Source organism: Chrysochloris asiatica, unplaced genomic scaffold (assembly GCF_000296735.1).
Source record: "Chrysochloris asiatica unplaced genomic scaffold, ChrAsi1.0 scaffold00185, whole genome shotgun sequence".
NCBI classification, from domain to species: Eukaryota; Metazoa; Chordata; class Mammalia; order Afrosoricida; family Chrysochloridae; genus Chrysochloris; species Chrysochloris asiatica.
The window spans coordinates 5411135-5427335 of record NW_006408703.1 but is presented as its reverse complement, the minus strand read 5'-3'; the positions used below and the strand labels follow the sequence as shown (position 1 = coordinate 5427335).

The window sequence follows — 16201 nt, the reverse complement described above, 5'->3', positions numbered from 1 at the left end:
CTTGGTCCAGGTACAGATTTCTCAGAAGTACAATTAAGTGTTCTGGAATACTCATACTTCTCAATGTCATCCATAGATTGTCATGATCCACACACTCGAAAGCCTTCGCGTAGTCAATAAAGCATAGGTAAACATCCTTAGGTATTCTCTGCTTTCAGCCAAGATCCATCGGATATCTGCAATGATATCTCTCGTTCCACGGCCTCTTCTGAATCCAGCTTGAACCTCTGGAAGTTCTCTGTCAATGTGTGATTGTAGCCGTTTCTGTATTACCTTTAGCAAAACTTTACTCGCTTGAGATATCAAAGAGATTGTCCAATGTAAAGACTACCAAAAAGCTATTTATTTGTATTTTATTGACTATTCAAAGACATTTGACTGTTTCATTCACAATAACCTGTGGATAATATTGCCAAAAATGGGAATTTCAGAACATTTAATTGCACTCATGAGTTACCTGTACATAGACCAAAAGGTCATAGTTCAAACAGAACACAAAATGTACTGAATGATGTAAAATCAGAAAAGGTGTATATCAAGGTTATACCCATTCACCATCATTATTCAATCTGTATGCTGAGCAAATAATCTGAGAATCTGGAATATATGAAGAAGAAGGTGGCATCAGGATTGGACGAAGATTCAGTACCAACCTATAATAGGCAGATGATGCAACCTTCTTGCTGGAATCAAAGAGGACTTGAAATACTTACTGATAAGCTCACAGAATACAGCCTTCAGTATGTATTACATTTTAATGTAAAGAGAACGAAATTCCTCACAACTGAACCAATAAGTAGCATCACAATAAATGGGGGGGAAAAAGATTGAAGTTGTCAAAAATTTCATTTTTGTTGAATCCACCATCATGGCTCATGAATCAGCAGTCAAGAAATCAAATGTCATATTGCAGACAAATGTATAACAAAAAAAAAATCACACAACTCTTTGAACTGTCAAAGAGCAAAGATGTCACTTTGAGGTCTAAATTGCACCATACTCCAGCCATGGTATTTTCACATGCCTCATGTCCATGTGAAAGTTTGATAATGAATATGAAAGACCTGAGAACAATCGATGCATTACCTATGGTTTTGATGAGGAATATTGAAACTACTGTAGAATGCCAGAAAGAATGAAGAACTGTTCTGGAAGAAATTTGACTGGATTACTCCTTAGAATCAATAATGGCAAGACTTCAATTCATATGCTTTGGACATGCTGTCAAGAAAATCCAGTCCCTGGAGAAGGGCATCATGCTTGGTAAAATGGAGGGTCAACAAAAAAGAGAAAGACCCTCAGCTAGATGGAATGACACAGTAGCAGCTGCAGTAGTCTCAAACATAACAAGAATTGTGAGGATGACATAGGACCAGGCCGTGTTTCATCCTGATGTACACATAGTTGCCATGAGATGGAACTGACTCAAGGGCCCCTAACAACAACATAAACATGTATTTGTGTGTGTGTATTAGTGCCCTACTGAAGTCTCTTGTGCTTACTCCCATATATACTTTACTTGGCTTCTATCCATAATATTTTCATTTTCCTGATTTATCAGTTCAATATCATATTCATTTTTTTCACATTATTCATATTTTGTTTTCAGTTCTTATTCAAGTTGTCATTTTATTAAATACCCTTTAACCTTTAACAAAAGTTCATTTTGTCATATATCATATTACCTTGTGTACTTTCACATTTTGAATTAAACATCATACTAATTGCCATAGTAAATAGCTAACAATAGAAAAAAAAATTATTTTGGGAAAAAAAAGATCAGTTCATCTACCACTAACTTTTTTTTTTCAACTATAGTACGTATTACGGAGCTCTGGTAGTTCAGTGATTTTGAGTTGGGCTGCTAATCTCATGGTCAGCAGTTTGAATCTACCAGCCATTTCAAAGGAGAAAGAAGAGGCTTTCTGTTCCCATAAAGATTTACAGCCTCGAAAATCCTGCACAGGATCGCTATGAGTTGGAATTGACTCCACAGCACACCACCACCACCACCACCACAGTACTTATTATGGAGTGATATAGGGTCAACACTGGACCGTAAGGTTAGTTTAAACATCAGGTTCGGTGATTCAAACCCATGAGCCAATCATTGGAAACTGTATATAGGGTCACTTTGAGTCAGAACCCACTCGATGGCACATAACAACAACAGTACTTATTATAGTATGAAATTTTATCTGTTGGTTTTAGTCACTGAGCATGCTTCTCTAAAATCCTCCTTCCCCACAAAAAAATGGCAGCTATCTTTTGCCAATAGATTGCTTTTATGTGCTGCAGACTCCTATAGTCCCTGCAATTTCCTATAGTCCTGCACTTTTGTTTAGCTAAAACTTCTTACTTATTGTTCATAATATTTTAACTGACTGTTTTTTTTTTTTTCACAGCCAGGAAATTAAAGTTTAGTGAAATCATATGTTAGATTTATATATATATATATACCTATGTACCACAGAAATGTGATTAATATGCTTCATGATATTTCACTGGACTATGTACTTATACAGAATAGTGTCTTGTTATTGAAGTACATTTGTATATTTTTTATATGTTTGACCAAAAATGAAACACCTGTAAGAAGTGCAAGAAAGCTAAAATTTGTATGTTGTAAAATACTAAGCTTCTAATAATAAATACATTTGCTGTTTCAAAGGATTGATAAAATTGAATTCCATACTGATAATATATATAGCAGCTAAAGTGTTCAGTGAAAGAATATTTCTGGTAGTATCAGATTTGTTTCTGGCACACTTCTAAAGTGTTTTTATTTTCGCTTTTTATGTTTAATGAATGTAAATCTGAAGTCCTGGTGTGATACTGTAGGGTAAGCACTGAACTGCTAATCACAAGATTTACAGTTCAAACCCACAAGCTGTTCCTTAGATACTCTATACAAAGTCACTGTGAGTCAGAGCTAACTCAATGGTACTGAACAATACTGAACAACATTCTAACAGCACATTGGAAATCTAATGTATGTCAATAAATGTAACCACTTTAAATACATGTTAAAATTCCTTTAGGTTTGTTGACCCATCTTGCCCGCTTGTATTCTTTGCAAATACAAATATTATTTTCCACACCACCTTTTTTGTTCAAATTTGTAAAAGTGATTTTTAATGTGTGGAAAGTGCTATTAAATTGATTCTGACTCATAGCGACCCTTTGCACAACAGAGTGAAACATTGTGTAATCCTGCAACATCCTCACAATTGTTATGTTTGAGCTCATTGTTGCTGCCACTGGGTCAGTCCATCTCAGTGAAGGCCTTTCTCTTTTTCACTGACCAGGACTTTACTGGGACTTCTGGTGTGTTGCTGCCAGTTAATGTGGTAAACTGCAAAGTCGGTTTGGGCCGTAAAAGCCTGCAGTTCCAACTCACCAGCTGCTCCTCAGAAACCCTGTACATGGTACAGGGTCACTATAAGTCAGATCCTGACTTGATATCACTTAGCAACAACATACTTTACCAAGGACTCATGATGTGTTCTGCAGGATAAGCACTGGACTGTAACAACGTTATTTGGGTTTAAAACCCACCAGCTGCTCCTTGGAAGCCCTATACAAAGTCATTATGAGGTGGAATCAACTTGATGACACTTAACCGCAACCTACTTTGCCAAGCATGAGGTCTCTCTTTAGGGATGAAATACTCCTAACAGCATGTCTTAGGAAAGAGAAAGACAAATCATCCTTGCATCTAAGGAGCATTGTGGCTGTACTTCTTCCAAGACAGATTTGTTTGCTCTTCTGGCCAGTCCATCATACTTTCAATATCTTTACCAAGACCATAATTTAAATGCATCAACTCTTCTACTAATGTCTTCTTAGTTCATTGTGCAACCTTCACATGCATATGAGGCTACTGAAACTACCATGCCTTGTGTCATGTACACCACAGACCTCAAACTGATATCTTTGTTCTTGTGTAGCACATTTGCCTAATACGTTGTTTGATTTCTTGACTATTACTTCCATAATTGTTGATTGTGGATCCAAGCAAAATGAAGTCTTTGAAAACTTGTCTATTTATCATGTTGTTATGCATTCATCCAGTTGTGAGTATTTTCATTTGGTTTACATTGAAGTGAAATCCATATTGAAAGCTGCATTCTTTGATCTCCATAAGTAAATATGTCAAGCCATCTTCACTTCCAGCAAGCAAAGTTGTATATGCATCTGTGTATCAAGGGTTAATAATGAGGTTTCCTCCAATCCGGATGCCACATTCTTCTCCATATAATACAACATCAAAAATTATTTGCTCAGCGTGTTGTTGTTGTTAGGTGCCATCGATTTGGTACTGATTCATAGCGACCTTATGCACAACAGAATGAAACACTGCCTGGTCCTGGGCCAACCTCACAATTGTTGCCAAGCTTGAGCCCATTGATGCTACCATGTTACCAGTTCATCTCATTGAGTGTTTTCTTCTTTTTCTCTGACCCTCTACCTTACCAAACATGATATCCTTCTCTAGAGAATGTTCCCTCCTGAAAATATGTCCAAAGGATGAGAGACGAAGTTTCGCCATCCTGGCTTCCAAGGAGCACTCTGGCTGCACTTCTTCCAACACAGATCTATTGTTCTTTTGTCAGCCCATGGCAATTTCAATATTCTTTGCCAACACCGTAACTCAAAAGCATCAATACTTCTATGGTCTTCCTTATTCACTGTCCAGCTTTCACATGTATATGAGATAATTGAAAATACCATGGCTTGGGTCAGGCACACTTTAGTCCTCAAACTGACATCTTTGCTCGTCAACACTTTAAAAAGGTCTTGTGCAGCAGATTTGCCTAATGCAATTTGATTTCTTGATTGCTGCTTCCATGAGTGTTGATAGTTGATCCAAGAAGAATTAAGGCCTTGATAACTTCAATCTTTTCTCCATTGATAAGAATGTTATTTGTCCAGTGGTGAGGATTTTTGTTTTGTTTACATTGGGATGTAATCCATACTGAGGGCTGTGCTCTTTGATCTTCATCAGTAAATGTTTTAAGTCCTCTTCACTTTCAGCAAGCACGATTGTAACATCTACATATCACAGGTTGTTAATTAGTCTTCCTCCTATCCTGATGCCAAGTTTTTCTTCATAGACCCCAGCTTCTCGTATTATTTGTTCAGCATACAGGTTGAATAAGTATGGTGAAAGAATACAACCTTGTCGCACACCTTTCTTAATTTGAAACCATTCAGTGTGCCCATGTTCTGTTTGAACAACTGCCTCTCTTGGTCCATGTGCAGATTCCTCATGAGCACAATTAAGTGTTCTGGAATAATCATAGTTTGCAATATTGTCCATAGCTTGTCATGATCTACACAATCAAAAGCCTTTGCATAGTCAATAAAGTACAGGTAAACATCTTTCTGATATTCTCTGCTTTCAGCCAAGATCCATCAGACATCAGCAATGATATGCCTCATTCCACGGCCTCTTCTGAATCTGGCTTGAACCTCTGGAAGTTCTCTGTCAATGTATGCTTTCAGCCGTTTCTGTATTACAGTTTGTCGTACTGTGGTGGCTTATGAGTTGATATGCTCAGCATACAAATTGAATAAGCATGGTGAAAGGATACACCCCTGCCACACATGTATTCTTATTTTAGACCATTCATTAACTCCATGTTCTGTTTAAATGACTGCTTCTTGGCCTATGTACAGATTCCTCGTGAACACAATTAAGTGTTTTGGAATATCTGGTTTTTTGCAATGTTATCCATAGTTTACTATGATCCACCCAGCCAAAAGCCTTTTCATAGTCAGTACAATACAAATAAACATCATTCTGATAGTATCTATTTTTAACCAAGATCCATCTAATATCAAAAGTGAAATCCCTGAATGCCTGTCATCGTCTAAATCCATCTTTAATTGTGGCATGTCTTTGTCAATGAACTGCTTGTACTATTTTTAAAATTATCTTCAGCATAATTCTACTTGCATGTGATATTAGTGGTTGAGGGTTTCAACTTTCTGCTATCAATGGGCACAAAGTATACTTTCTCCAATCATTTGGCCAAGTAGGTAGGTGTCTTCCAGATTTCTTGGTATATATATCATTGAGCTCCTCCAGCTCTGCTTCAGTTTGTTGAAACATTTCAATTTGTGTTCATTCAGTGCCTGGAGACTAGTTTTTCATCAATGCTTTCAGTGTATCTTAGACTTTTTCCTTCAGTACCGTTGGTTTTTTATCATAAATTACCTCTTGAAATGGTTGAGCATTGACCAGATTTTTGTTTTGTTTTGTTTTATTGTTGTTTGTTTTGGTATAGTGACTGTATTCCATTCATCTTTATTTGATGCTTCTTGTATTATTCAATATTACCTTTTGCTTTCTTTATGGATGATGTTCTTGATATAATCCCTTAACTCTTCTGGTTTTTGATCTTTTAGTGTCTAATGCATCAAATCTGCTTTTGAGATGGTTTTAAAATTTAGGTTGAATATATTCAAGATCATTTTTGGGTCTTGTGTTTCGTCAACTTTATCAGTTTTATTTTCCTGCAGTTTAGATTTACCACCCTTGGACAACAGTAAACATTTGCTGAATTTCCCAAGATCTTTTACTGCCATTTATGCAACTTACATATATGATAAATAATGTGCTTTATGGCAGCGTCTGTTTCATGTCACATAGTCCCAGTATGTTTGCAGTGTCTTTAAAGATAAACTTTTAGCTGTTTCTTTTACTGGAATCAATATTTATCTTTAAATATTTCTAGAAAATTAGGTGAAAAATTAATCTGTTAATCATTTGCTAGCAACTCCATTAAAAGTTCATGTTATAAAACTTCTCTATTATTTGTTTTCATATGTTTTTCAATTCAGGGGACTTATTTGTTGTTATTTATTATCTTCATATCAATTGTACTTACAACATGTTATTTAATTTTTATAATTATTAAATTAAAATTTAAATGTCATAATATTCCATTAGTATATATATATATATGAGGCTTCTTGCTCCCGTAAAGATTTACAGCCTCGGAAACCCTGTGCAGGGTCGCTATGGGTCGGAATCGACTCGACAGCACTTAACAACAACAACAACATATATATATGTTAAAGAAGCATTCTTTAATATGTGTGTGTGTGTATATATATATATATTATATAATAATATATATATACACACACACACACATATATGTGTGTATCTGTATAATTTAGTTGTGTGTGTTTTATTTCAGAAACAAACTTACTTGGGCTAATTGAATATTTTGGTGTAAGGATACTTTCAGAGTGAAATTGTTTTAATAATATTAATTTCACAGATCAAATATAATAATCTCAGCAATCATTGTGTTTTAAGATTAGGATACCATATGCTACTTTAATTTAACTTTTACCTATAATTTGATCTAAAAGTGACAATATTTCCATCTGGCTAGTTTAGAGATGTTTTTATTTATCAGCTGTGTATCCTTCTACCACAAATACTGGAACTCAGGGGGAATTGCAGTCAACATTCTTGTGCAAAATTGATGGAAGGACACAAGACAGAGAAATAATTGTCTGAGAATGAACTTATCCACTTCTAAGTACCTTAAGCGAGGAGCTCTGGTAGCATAGTGGTTACAAATCGGGCTGCGAACCACAAGGTTAGCAATTCAAAACTACCAGCTGTTCCGCGGGAGAAACATGAGGCTTTCTGCTCACATCAAGTTTTACAACCTCGGAAATCCTGTACATGGCCACTATGAGTCAGAACCGACTCGAGGCACACAGCCACCACCACCAAGTATCTTGTGCAGAGACCTTCTGTCTCTGACCCTCTTAAAAATATGTGTGAATTGATACAGTATCAGCAAGAGATAAAGAAAAATATACATACAATTTTTTATTCAGGAAATGGGGTGTGTAGTTATTTTCAGTCATGGCTCCTTGTGCCAAAGAGGGAAAAACGCATTTTAACATAATGCACTCTTAATGCTGTGGTATACATTTGAAAATACCTTGTATTTCAAATATATTTTAAGTGTTCATTTTTAATTTTTCAAATCCGCACTCACCATAATATTAATAGTAAAGGTTATTTTCCAAGATGAAATATGAAGTTACGATTACCAAATAACGAATGCTTCTTTAAGATATAACTTACAGAAATGGAGTCTGATTTTATAGTCAAATCTTGCTTCTATATTGCAGAGAGTTAAGTGAGGACATTTATGCCGCTTATCTGCGACATAACCTTCAACATTCAGTTTCTCCTGCCTCCTTCACCATCCTTTTTAGAAATAAAAATCATGTAAAGTGTATAATACATAGGTTGATTTACACTGAAAATCATGTGGTATTTGAAGGAGATTTGAAGTTTTACGTATACTAGCTATCTAATTTATATCCTGCTAACTTGGCACATAACAACAACAACAACAAACTTGGAGTCCTGTTGTGGCGCTGTGGGTTAATATACCAGACTGCAAAGCCACTTTAACTGTAAGGTTGGCAGTTCAAGTTCACCATCCGCTCCTTGGAAATGCTAGACAGGGTTTCTATGGGTCAGAACCGACTTAACGGCACTTAACAACAACAACAACTTATTTCTGGAGGCCTGGTGTGGCGCTGTTTGTTAATGCGCTGGACTGTAGAGTCCACTTGAACCAGGACTGCAGTTCAAGTTCATCAGCTGTTCCTTGGAAACACTATACAGGGTCGCTATGGGTCAGAACCCGACTAGATGGCACTTAACAACAGCAACCTCATCTTATTTCTCTATGACATAAATAAGTTGTACATCTTGATGAAATACCAGCAGCCATATTGGTAATTCAACACATTGATCAATTTTATGTTTTCACCTGTGCTACATCCATTTTTTAAATTTTTCTTAAAAGAATTGTTAAAATACAGATTTTTTTTTCTGAATTACATTCTTTTTAAAAAAGTTAAGCAATTAGGTATCATTTCTTAAGTATATGTCTTTTTTTAAAAAATGAACCTTCTCATTGAACTATTACTAGTATAAAATTGTGTTTTTATGCTCACATTATGCAAAGTGAAATAATTCTATCGTAAAAGAACACATATTTCATAAGACCAGTATTATAAAAAGTCAAGAAAAGGTTTTCACAGTAAAAGAAATATTATTTGATGGTTGCCAAGGATGGGAGTGGAATCAATGGTAAGCCACAAATGAGAGGCTAGGCTCATATTTACTTGGGTGAAGGAGAAAGTAGGAAAAAAAAAATCACATTAGTAAACAGTCAGTGTAGAACCATTTTTATTTTTAAATAGACTCTCACTTCACAATTAGTTAGAGTATATGTTTCTCAAAGCTATAACCTGAGGAAAGAGGCCTCTTGAAATCTGCAATCTTCTCTGATATGATACATATATTTCGAATGGAGAGACATACCGTTTTAGATCCATATTCTTCATCACTGAATACATTCAAATTTCAAAAGTTGTGACAAAAATATGGTTCTTTATTAGAAATAGGCTGCATTGGAAGTTTATCAGAACTGCATTTCATCTGTAAACACAATCTGTTGAGTACTTCATCTCCATCTCCCTCAAGGGAAAATTGTCCCATTTAATCTGACCTAGTTATGCTTTTGTTAGTAATCTGAGAGGAAATAGGAATCATCAATCTTCTGTATTCTTTCTCAGAATTGCTAAGCAAGAAATAAGTGGAAAATGTGCTTTCTAGACATGGATACAAGAAAATGTTAAGAAACAAAATAAAACCAAAGGAATAGACACCAGAGGCTTGCTTAAACAGCTCTGGTCCTATATATTTGCTTTTCTGTCAGCAGGATTATTAGCAATTTTGAACGTTTGAAAATTAACAGCCTGAAAGTATTTTTCCCAATGAGGTAGAGCATGATCCCTGAAGTACAATGACCCTGCTGAAATTTAACAAAGCCAGGAAGCGTAGTCATTTAGGCAGAGAAGACAAGGAGTTAATCATCACCAAGCATATTAGTTTGCTACGTTTCTATCTTGGTGGTGGTGGTGGTTATGTGCTGTGGAGTCGGTTCCGACTCATAACAACCCTGTATAGGATTTCTGAGGTTATAACTCTTTACGGGAGCAGAAAGCCTCATCTTTCTCCTGTGGATCAGCTGGTAGTTTTGAACTGTGACTTTGAGGTTCACAGCCTGCTTCTTAACCATTACTCTACCAGAGTTCCTCATTCCTATCGTAGCTACCAAAAAGAATATGTGCCACTAATTAGAATGAGAGTCCTCTCAGCATATTATGTACATGTAAAGGGAAAGCAAATGTGTGGCTATGATTTGTTTCTATAAAAGTTTGGAATTTGGTTTATGTAAATGTGAATTGCAGGTACAAGAATCTGCATATGATTTATATGTGTTATGTGTCTGTACAAACTTAAATATCAACAACTTAACCTTTTTTGTTTTTGTATATTGACCTAATGACCTGTATAAATGTTTCGAGGGTTAATTTAAATTTTTTGGAAATACACACATACATACTAACATAAATGTATGAAATATAAAAGCAAAAAAAAAAAAATTGCATGTGCTCTCTTTACTTGAAGCTTAAAGTAGCCATTTCATATACTGCTTCTGTATTAGTTACATTTTTTTTTTTAAAAATGCATTACCATTGCATGTGAAATAAATATTTAGACTTAGTTATCACTGGAGATTAATCTGAAATCATATTTTCTGGCCTTAATTAGCATTCATTTGCTTAATTGTCATTCTCAGCCCCATCATTTCCATTTTTCACTAACTTGAACAATGTTATCTTCTGCTGTTTGCACTTTAATTTAAATTTCTATTAAGGTTTATGAACAGTAATAAGGTCCTGTTTGAATATTCATTAGCTTCTGAATTGTGAGCTATGAAAAGGTGCTTTCTTTTACCTAAATGAAACTGGCACAGCATGGGACTGATCAGTTGTGACATTTGATTTGAGGCATCCAGTGAATTTTCTCATTGTTTATTGACACATCTTGTCCAAACAGCTCCCTCGCAAGTGAGTGGAGTAATGAAGGAGAGAGTGCTGCAGCGGAGTGTGGAGCTTTCCTGGCAGGAACCAGAGCATCCCAATGGAGTCATCACCGAATATGAAATCAAGTATTATGAGAAAGTAAGTGCTAAGAGCAGCTGAAATGTGCAACGATGTGCTGTGTCTCATGTCATCCTACTGTACTCGAGACTAAAGTTGGTCATTATGCCAACTCTTTGGAGCTACTTCTAAATTCATAGTTAATTTTAGCAATTTTTAATAACTATCTCCCTGAATCTCTGGCTCGTTAATGTCATTGTGATTTCTGAGTATTAACTTTCTGTGCTATACAAATGAAGATATTCCATTTGTAACATATTTATTTACTAAATTTTTGGTATCATAATGTTAAGTAGCTTCTTTTAGTGCTATAAAAACTATATAGCTCAACTCATTAATGGAATATATTTCTTTTAGTACATCTGTTTGAACCCATAATGATTTATTTACTATATGATTTCCATGATAATAACAATGTCCTCAAATGGCTATTAATTGATAAAACTGAGAATAGTTTGTCAACTAAAGAAAGTCATATTTTGCAGACTTTACCATCAGAGGATATCCTGAAAATTACATAATGTAGAAATAGTGCCAAGTCCAGTGTCCAACATATGGGAAATCTTATTAAGTGACACTTATTTTTTCACACAGCCATTCTCATTTTCTGTTTATTTAAAATGCTTCTGAAATGTGTTTTATATGTTATATTAACTATGTCCACCACTTCTTTATATCCCTGCATTCCATAGAAGATTGAATGGCTAAAATCCAAGCACTTGTCCTTTTATCTTTCTTATAATGACTAAATTTTAGTAAATAGTAAAACATTTATGAGTGTATTTATTTCTACCCCATCTGGATATAGAAAAACAGCATTTAAAAAATTATATTCAGTTCACAAATCACAAGCTAGGACCCACAATATAGAAATACCCGATTCAAGGTTTCAAGTATTAAGACTATTAGTTAAAACCATTAATACATGTTTACTTCTAATCATAGTAGTAGTGATAATACCAGCATAATTTGTTATAAAGTCTAATCAGTAGTAATATTAAGTGTTACTATTATTGACTTAACTGAGTTAGCTGAAGTGCCAAGAGAGAGAAAGAGGCTGACCATGTGTGGAGCAAACTGTTAAGTGCTTAACTAGTAACAGAAAGTGAGTTTGAATCCACTCAGAGGTGCTTAGAAGACACTTGTTCCCATCTGCTTCTGAAAGGCCTTGAAAACCTTATGGAGCAGTTCTACCCTGGACAAATGGAGCCACCATTGGCTGGAATCAACTCCATGGCAACTAACTACAACATCAACAAATTAATAGTTTTGAAGAAACTGTGGGGTTGAATTAACTTGATTGAATAAATTGAGATGCATGTTTGATAATAGATACAATTGTTTTGTTTTTCCTTGAAAGAAAAAGTAGTTTAAAGTGAGGTTAGTTTTAATGTCCAAATTAAGTTTATATAATTTTCTTACATTTCTGTTATGACTTCCATTGTCAAAGGTATGTTGTGAATATCTTATTTTTGCACCAAGAAATATATTACTTGCCCCAGCAGATTTGTTTCAAAGGACATTATTGTTTTAAATGTTGTTTTTGTCATATCTGTTTTTCATTGAGCTCTTATAGTGCTCCCTGAAATTGTATCAGATTTGAAAAGCAATTTAGTTTCCTTTCAGATAATATATATATACTTGTAAATGAGGGTAAAATTTTTCATAGTACAACTATTCTTCAGATTATTGCTCTGGAATAAATCAATTCAAATTGCTGCTTTTCAGTTTTGCCTAACAGAAACAGAATGCATCTCTATATTTACTAAATTTACAAATTAGGCAATTATTGCCGAGAGTATAGTAGAATTGTATTATACTGTACTGTATTGTAAAAACAACCAGACTGACATTTTCAATTTTCAATGAATAGCTTTACTGACAGACACTTATAGTTGAACACAAATATTTATTAAAGCATGAATAAGATGGAACTTTTTGGCGTGTCTTTCTTTTTATGCATTTTTTAATAAATAATCTATAAGAGTTATATCAATGAATCCTTAAATACAGATTCATTTGAATATTATTGTGATAGAGTTTTTATATGACTGAATTAGTTTCATATTGATTTTATTCTTAGACTTATTATATGATATTAGTGGGAAATATGCTTGATCCATATAAAATAGAATTGTTCTATTGTTTTAACAACTCTGTGAGACTCAGTTTCCACATCTGAAAAATTAAGGAAGTGAATTAATGGGCACTTTTAAAATAGCCTTACACTCTAAATTTTATTGTACTTTAACATTTATATTATCAATAGTTTTAATTTAAAGCATTCAGTAAGACTATTTTGTATTAGTGTTTTATTCTGTGTAAAATCACTTTTTAATGAAAACATTGATAGTCAGTGTGATGATGTTTACTGAATTTCTAGTTGAAAACTTTTCTTAAATTTTATCACATTGCTTTCTGTTTTCTTTGTAACGTTCAGAAAACTTTAAAATGATATTATGAAGTAAGAAACTCTTCTGAACTGTAGATTTTACAGGTATACACATATTATAGTTAATAAGATATTGCCCTGTATCAACAAAGAAGTCTCAAAATATCATGTATGCTTTTACAAAATGATTTCTCTTCGAAAGTTATAGAGCAAAAGGCATATGTTTCACATTTGAATTTTATGTTATCCTAGAAACAACTAGATGTTTTAATAATCCACAGGGTACAATGCAGCCTTTATAAAAAACAATGCAGCAAATTAAAATAAATTGCAAGAATTGACTGTCAAATTGCCTGGTTGCAATCATAATTAAATATACCCTGCATGTATTGTTCCTAGGATCAAAGGGAACGGACCTACTCGACAGTAAAAACCAAGTCCACTTCAGCCTCTATTAATAATCTGAAGCCAGGAACAGTGTATGTTTTCCAGATTCGAGCTTTTACTGCTGCTGGTTATGGAAATTACAGTCCTAGACTGGATGTTGCTACACTAGAGGAAGCTACAGGTAAAATGTTTGAAGGTAATTACCACATTTGGTTTGGATTTTTACTCTCTCTGTTTTCTTCATTGTGGAAGGTGATGATTTGCACCAAAATAAAACAATGAATATATGGTTGCTATGAATTACAGTGCTGGTGGTTCTATAGGATAAGCATTGGACGGCTAATCATAAGGTTGACAATTCCAACCCACTAGCGGCTCTCTGAGAGAAAGATGAGCTTTTCTGCTCCCGTAAAGATTTATCACCTCAAAAGTCTTATGTAGTGTTCCTGTAAGTTGGAACTAACTCAACAGCACCTAACAGTAACAGGCTATAAATTGCAATTGACTTGACAGCAATAGGTTTTGGTTAATGTTTTGTCTATGCATTTTGTAAAGAATTGGCACAGCATTAATGTTAAGTTAGAAACTCTTGACTTAAAGAAGTTTAACTAATATGGGATTAAAAAAAAAAAAGTTAGCAACAATAAAGACTCATTCAAATGATATGTTAACACAGTCTGTTTTGTAGACCTCACAGTGACCCTACTGGTGTCAGTCAAAGCTTTTTCCTTCATAGAAACCTCAAATGAGGCCAGTATGCTGGAGTGTGCAGGAGAAAGATTATATTTAAGAGCCTATGTTAACTTAGGCTACTGACTATATAGCTGGATTTAAAATATTGGAGTTCAGAAAGTAGGTATTAGAAGTTATATTTATTTTTATCTCATTTATTTTGTTTTGAAATATTTAAACCTATTCACAAACATATTTAAAGTATATATGTGATAGGTGCCCTAATAGTGCAGTGGGATAAGTGCTGGATAGCTAAAGAAAAGACAAAAAGATTGACCATTCAAACCACTATCAAGAGAAGGATGAGGCTGTCTGTTCCCATGACGATTTACAGTTTCAGAAACCCTATGTAGGTTCGCAATGAGTCGAAATAAACTCAGTGGCAGTGGGATTGGGTTTTAATGTTTTACAGAAAATAAATAAATACCCCTGTGTCCTCCACTTACCTTAAAAATAATAAAAATGGAGCATCACCAGTATCTTTGAAGCCTCATTATCATTTTTTGTTTTATAATGTAGCACTGTATCATAGCACATACTGTGTATATATATACTGTTTGTGTTGATACATGTACGTGTACATAAACATACACACTATAACAAATAATACGTTGTTGTTGGGTGCTGTCTAGTAGATGTTTAGCTCCTAATGATCTCATGTGATGAAGCAGAATTGCCTCATAGGGTTTTCTTGGCTATGATATTTAAGGAAGCAGATGGCCAGATTTTCCTCCCATGGAACCACCGAGTGAATTTGAACTGCCAACCTATTGGTTAGCAGCAGAGATCAAAACCATTATGCCACCATGACTTCCTAACATATGGTATGCTGTTAAGTGCCGTCGAGTAGATTCCAAACCATAGCGACCCTGTATAGGGTTTCCTAGGAGCAGCTGGTGAGCTTGAACCACCAACCTTGCAGTTTAAACAACTTTGCAGTCTGATGCATTAGCCCACAGCACCACACCAGGACTCCCACATATGGTATACCATACACCAAACAAGCCATCATTTATTGCAATTTATCTCCTAGTTTACTGTTGATGTAGAGGCTCAGAACACCTACCTTCCTTTTAGCAGATTGGCATCTCAGGATGTGTTTATGGATTTTGTAGCTTTTCACTTTTCCTTAGGTTACAAGGCACTAAGTACACCTAGCTACTACCAGGTCATCTCCTTGCCAATCTAGTGTTCACACAAAATTCTAAATAAATTATAAAAACATATAAAAAAATTTTAAATATTGTATATTATTCTTTGCCCAATTAAAAAAAATCTAAGTAAATGAAATCAATTTTGATTAAGTTATTTTGCCTTTAGAGAAAAGTTTGTGTAGATCTTTTAAATGGTAGAGTAGATTGATAAATACTCTTTGTATCAACTAATGATTGCTTGTTTTAAAATCTTTTAAAACATTTTTTCAATTTTAAAATTGAAAAGTAAGTCTCACATTAAAAACACGTTGAAATCAATTTGAAATATAAATAATTTAGATAATTATAGACACCAAAGACATTAATTTTAAAACAATCCTGTAACTAGATGTGATGACTGATAACAGTCATCATCGTTGACTGTTACCATTTTAAAATAGAATGTGTATAACCCAAAGTAATAGCATCT

General features: G+C 34.4%; 1 protein-coding gene across 3 annotated transcripts in view; it reads left to right on the top strand.

The window, feature by feature from the left end:
- EPHA7 (EPH receptor A7) overlaps positions 1-16201 on the top strand; it is a 266105-nt gene that overhangs the window by 215196 nt on the left and 34708 nt on the right. For 2 of the 3 annotated variants that reach the window (XM_006872167.1, XM_006872166.1), the window contains exons 6-7: positions 10964-11088; positions 13859-14042. In XM_006872167.1, coding sequence (XP_006872229.1) covers positions 10964-11088; positions 13859-14042 — 309 coding nt within the window. The remainder of the gene's footprint in view (positions 1-10963; positions 11089-13858; positions 14043-16201) is intronic. The other variant, XM_006872168.1, reaches the window with a different exon arrangement.